The following is a 5222-nucleotide window of genomic DNA, read 5'->3' as shown; positions in this document are numbered from 1 at the left end:
AACCCCCTTCTCGCTTAACTTTGGAGTTCCTACGGAACCCGAAGCTAGTGAGCTCCCAAAAGGCCTTGCACTAGGTAGGGATAGGAATATACATTTAAGGATCACTCCCCTGGGCGATGTGGGATGTCACAGACACCCACACTAACCGTCAAACCAACACCCCACAGACACCTACCCTCAAACCCAGGACCTTCTTTCTTTCTTTCTTTCTCTCTCTCTCTCTCTCTCTTACTCTCCCTAGTCTTTGTCAAACACGACGAAGCACAAAGAACCTTCGGTGAACCCTTGAGACTTCCAAGAAAGAGTCCAGCCACCTCTGACCATTTCACAACGAATTGAAGGTACCAAACGCTCTCTCTCATCTCTACCTTTATTTTGGTTGTTAGATTGTGAGTTAATTTGGCCGATCGATGTCGATCGGAGCTCGGAAGGCTCCGGCCTTTGTTCCGTCAAGAACCAGGTCAAAAGACCCACACCCAGAAACCCATAGCCCATTAAACCCAAACCCTTTGGGCCGTGACCAACGTCGAGCCTTTGGCCCACTAAAACCCTAAACCTAAACCCTTTTATTTAAACCCCCAAAACCTTTTTCCTTGGCCCAGGCTTTCAAGCCCAAAACCTGTTAAAACCCAACCCAAAACCCTTCGGACCCCAGGCCTTCGAGCCGTGCATAGCTTGGGCCTAAGGAACCTAAGCCCAGGATCCCAAGACCAGGCCCAAACGCAATCCAAACCCTAAGCCCAGCCGCGCGTAGACTGAGCGTGGGTGCCTGCTGATGCCGGCGTGTGAAGCACACGTGCCACCGTTCACGGCTACACCGGTAACTTTTCCGATGACTTTTCCATGCGTGCAGCGGTGGGTGGGGGGTACCCGAGGTCCCCCTTTATGTTTTTCAACTTTTCCCTACGCGTGGCGTTTGAGTATAGTTTATTAATCGGACCATTTATGTGCTTAGGTGAAATTATTAGCGGCGATTCCTTCTTTCCTATTTCGTACGGCTTTTCGACGACGAAGTATCTATGAGTGGATCTTTTCTAAAATGCATGTTTTAATAGTAGAAATGCATACATGAAAAGCATGATTTAATGATTATGTTTTATGAGTAAATTAGATTTACACTTTATGATTATCATGCTTTATTGAGAATATTTGGACTACCATACTTTATCGAATTTATGTTCTTTGTAGTATATATGATGGATGACTATATACTATTTATGAACATGATTTTACACCCTCTTTATAGTATATATGATGGATGACTATATACTATGAAGTGGTTTTGAGATATATGTACCTATGTTCGGAAAGACTATATTCAATATTTTTGTATGCATCTAGTGGTCACTATTTTGCCTACGGGCAATGATACTCATATTGGCTTTGACCGGGTGTAAATTGGTGGCTTCGGCAGGGAGATACTTCTATTGGCTTCGGCCAGGCATAGGTTGTGGCTTTGGCCTGGAGATACTTATATTGGCTTCGGTCAGGCGTAGGTTGGTGGCTTCGGCCATGAGATATTGATACATGATACCACTATTTAGCACACTATACGATATATGTTCTATGAAATGTTTTATGGCATGCTAGGGTTTTCAGAAAACCTATTACATATTATGCTATGAGTTTTCATAAAACTTTAGGGGTTAGTATGTTGAATAATTGTTTCAGTACTATTTATATATCAATTTAGTCCACTCATGTTTGTTTTGGTCCTCCTTAGGACATAGGAACGAGGAATAAGATTTGAGCTACGAGGCATTCCTCTACTAATGACATCCTGCCATCCTCTCTGCTTTGACTTCACTTGTAATAACACCTTCTGCTTGTATTCTGTTTTAGTACTATGCTATGAACATGTCATGTATTATCATAAATTCATTGTTGGTAGTTAAATATTTTATATTTCAGAAAGTTTGTATTTTGAATAATACTTTGCGAAGTTACGCGTGAAATTTATATGCATGGTTCACATGTTCTCAGCATATGCATTCATTAAATGGCTTGCGTCAGCCTCGAGTGTCGGCCAACATGTTGCCATCCTGCTATCCTCCGAACATCAGGATCGGGGCGTGTCAGATTGGTATTAGAGCATACTTAGGACTTCATTCTTCCATTTGGTAATCATAATCTTTCTTGTGACCATAATATTTTGTCTTCTAAATCTTGTTTACCTCTTATCAGAATTATGGACCATCCTGGTGGGAATGTACCTCGTCAACCTCGTTTTGGTCTAATGGGAGGAATTCAACAGTTGACCTCTGCTCTATGAAATGTTTTCCCTGGTAGTAGCAGACTGAGTTGTACATATATGGAGATTGCTCGTAGCCACAACGTTATGGAACTTAGGGTAGTTGGAGGTTGTGATAAGGCTAAAGATTGGTTGGAAAAGATAGAGGATACCTTAGAGAGCATGAGATGCCCAACATCTGAATGAGCGAATACTGCTAATTATTTCCTGCTAGGGGACGAGAGGTTTTGGTAGAAGTCAGCGACGGGCTCTCGTCCACGTAATTCATTGATAACTTGGGCTACATTCAGGAGACTCTTTAGCACATACTTTTTGAGCCCTGGTTATTAGCTGAGGAAGAGACAAAAGTTCCTAGATTTCGCCAGGGCGATTTAAGTAGTACAGAGTTTGATAGCACTTTTTGGCGATTATCGAGACATCATGAAGGAACCTATAAAAACCAACGGGAGATGATGATTTAGCTGTAAATTTCTTTGAACCTGAACCATCGCGAGCTTCTGGCTCTAAATAGTCATAGATCCTATGAGGATATGATTGAGGCGGCCTTGTAGATCGAACAGTCGAGATAGGACAATCAGAACCAGCCTGGAAACCAGAATCAAAATCAGCAAGGTCGTGGATTCTAATCCCGAAATATAAGGGAGCCTTCTACTTCTTCTAATTTCTTCGGCCCTAGTCACTTTCAGTCATTCAAGCGACAGGGCTAGGGTTCGATATCATCTAGTGAGGGCTCAGGTAGTGAGTCAGTTAGGCAATGTTTTAGCCATTTCAGTCCGACAATAGCAGCTTATGCGCATTGTGGATTTCGCCATCAGGGGAATTGCGCTGTGCTTATAGTCACATGTCACATAAGTGGTAGCACTGGGCACTATGTTCATGATTGCCCTTCAGCGCCACCTCCCAAGAGTTATGCTTCTAGTTTAGGTCACGGTGGGGGAAGTAACCCAAATACTCAGAGTTATGGCAGTACCCAAAGTTATGGCGGCAGTAATAATCAGAATAACCAGTTCTTTGCTCATCGACAACCATAGTATTCTGGAGCATCTTTGGGCAGTCGTGCTAAGGGGAACCGAGCAGGCCGTAACAACCAAGGTGCTAAGACTCGTGGCGGCTGTAACAGTGGATCAGGATGTCAAGCTCATGGGCGTATCAATGCCATAACTCAACAGTAGGTGGAGCAGGACCCCAGAGTCATTACCGGTACATTGCTTGTTTGTGTTAATTGGGCGCGTGTACTGATTGATTCGAGTGCTACTTATTTTTTTATATCTTCCTAATTTGCGCGGATTATTAACCCGCAACCTACAACACTCGGTTTTGGTATGTTAATACAAATGCCATCTGGAGATCTATTTTGTGCACAGTGAGAGTTTAAGGATTATCCGGTTATTGTTGAAGGGGAAATTTTGGAGGCTAATTTAATTCCCTTCCAACTTGTGGAGTTCGATGTCATATTGGGAATAGATTGGCTATCTAGGCACTATACTTATGTTAGATGTAAGGAGAAATTTGTGATGTTCAATCAGCCCAGACGACTGTTTATCACATTTCTGGGTGAGTGACGAATCCTTCCAGATAACATTATTTCTGCGATCCAGACGACTAAGTTGTCACAGAAAGGTTGTGTGGGATTCTTAGCCCACGTAGTCACGTGGGATGAACCTTCTCTATGTATTGAAGATGTGCCAGTGGTGCATGAATTCACCGATGTGTTTCCTGAGGATTTACCAGGGTTACCACTTATGAGGGAAATCGAATTCACCATTGATTTACTTCTAGGCACCAACCGTATTTCCTTGGCACCGTACCGAATGACACCAACTGAGTTGAGGGAATTGAAGATTCAACTTCAAGAGCTCATGATAAAGGTTACATCCAACCCAGCATGTCTCCCTAGGGTGCTATTGTTTTGTTTGTCAGGAAGAAAGACGGGTCGATGAGACTTTGCATTGACTATAGGCAATTGAATTAGGTAACAGTGAAGAACCGTTACCCTCTGCCTCGTATATATTGACGATCTATTTGACCAACTGAAAGGTGCTCAGGGGTTCTCAAAGATCAATCTTTGTTCGGGTTACCATCAGCTGCTGATCTGAAACAAAGATGTACCGAAAACTGCTTTTCACACTAGGTATGGACACTATGAGTTCCGTGTCATGCCTTTTGGATTGACGAATCCCTCTCAACTTTCATGGATTTAATGAATAGAGTTTTCAAACCGTATCTCGATCGGTTTGTAATTGTATTCATTGATGATATCTTAATATACTCCAAGAATAGTTTTGAGCACATGAAACATTTAAAGTTGGTGTTGGAGAGATTGAGGAAAAACCAACTGTATGCAAAGTTTAGCAAGTGTCTATTTTGGCTAGACCAGATCAGTTTCCTCGGGCATGTGGTTTCCGCTGAGGGAATTAGTGTAGACCCTCAGAAGATTTCTGCAGTATCTACATAGGAACAGCCGAGGAATGTCACGGAAGTGCGAAGTTTTTTGGAACTGGCTGGCTATTACTGACGTTTTGTGCAGGATTTCTCAGCAATAGCCCTGCCTCTTACTAAGTTGACCCGGAAAGGGGTCAAATTCGAGTGGGATGAGCATTGTGAATGGAGCTTTCAGGAGCTTAAAAAACGTCTTACTCATGCCCCCATCCTTGCTCTTCCAAACAATGGTGATGAGTTTGGGATCTATAATGATACATCCTTGTCGGAATTGGGTTATGTTCTAATGTAGCATGGGAAATTCATTGCCTATGCTTCCAGGTAGCTTAAAACTCACGAGAGGAACTACCCCACTCATGATTTGGAGCTCGGAGCAGTGGTTTTTCCTCTAAAAATCTGGCGACATTACTTGTACGGCAAGAAGTGCCGCATCTTCACTGATCACAAGAGTCTGAAACATGTCTTCATTCAAAAAGAGCTGAATTTAAGGGAGAAAAGGTAAATGGAACTCATTAGTAATTATGACTGCACT

At 42.7% G+C, this 5222-nt stretch overlaps 1 protein-coding gene across 1 annotated transcript; it reads left to right on the top strand.

Annotated features, from left to right (window-relative positions):
* The first annotated feature begins 4541 nt into the window (after nucleotides 1–4541).
* On the top strand, nucleotides 4542–4982 carry LOC137728259 (uncharacterized mitochondrial protein AtMg00860-like). Its single transcript, XM_068467098.1, has 2 exons — nucleotides 4542–4694; nucleotides 4779–4982. Exons 1-2 carry the CDS (start codon nucleotides 4542–4544, stop codon nucleotides 4980–4982), a joined length of 357 nt encoding a protein of 118 aa, XP_068323199.1.
* Nucleotides 4983–5222: the final 240 nt, after the last annotated feature.

This window comes from Pyrus communis, chromosome 3 (genome assembly GCF_963583255.1).
Source record: "Pyrus communis chromosome 3, drPyrComm1.1, whole genome shotgun sequence".
In the NCBI taxonomy this organism is placed as follows: domain Eukaryota; kingdom Viridiplantae; phylum Streptophyta; class Magnoliopsida; order Rosales; family Rosaceae; genus Pyrus; species Pyrus communis.
The sequence above is the reverse complement of the archived record's forward strand: the minus strand, read 5'-3'. Positions and strand labels throughout refer to the sequence as shown.

Excerpts from the sequence above, each read along its gene's own strand:
- LOC137728259 (XM_068467098.1), top strand. The coding sequence starts at position 4,542 with ATGAAACATTTAAAGTTGGTGTTGGAGAGATTGAGGAAAAACCAACTG. Across the intron at positions 4,695-4,778 it reads ACCCTCAGAAGATTTCTGCA|GATTTCTCAGCAATAGCCCT; the intron begins GTATCTACATAG and ends CGTTTTGTGCAG.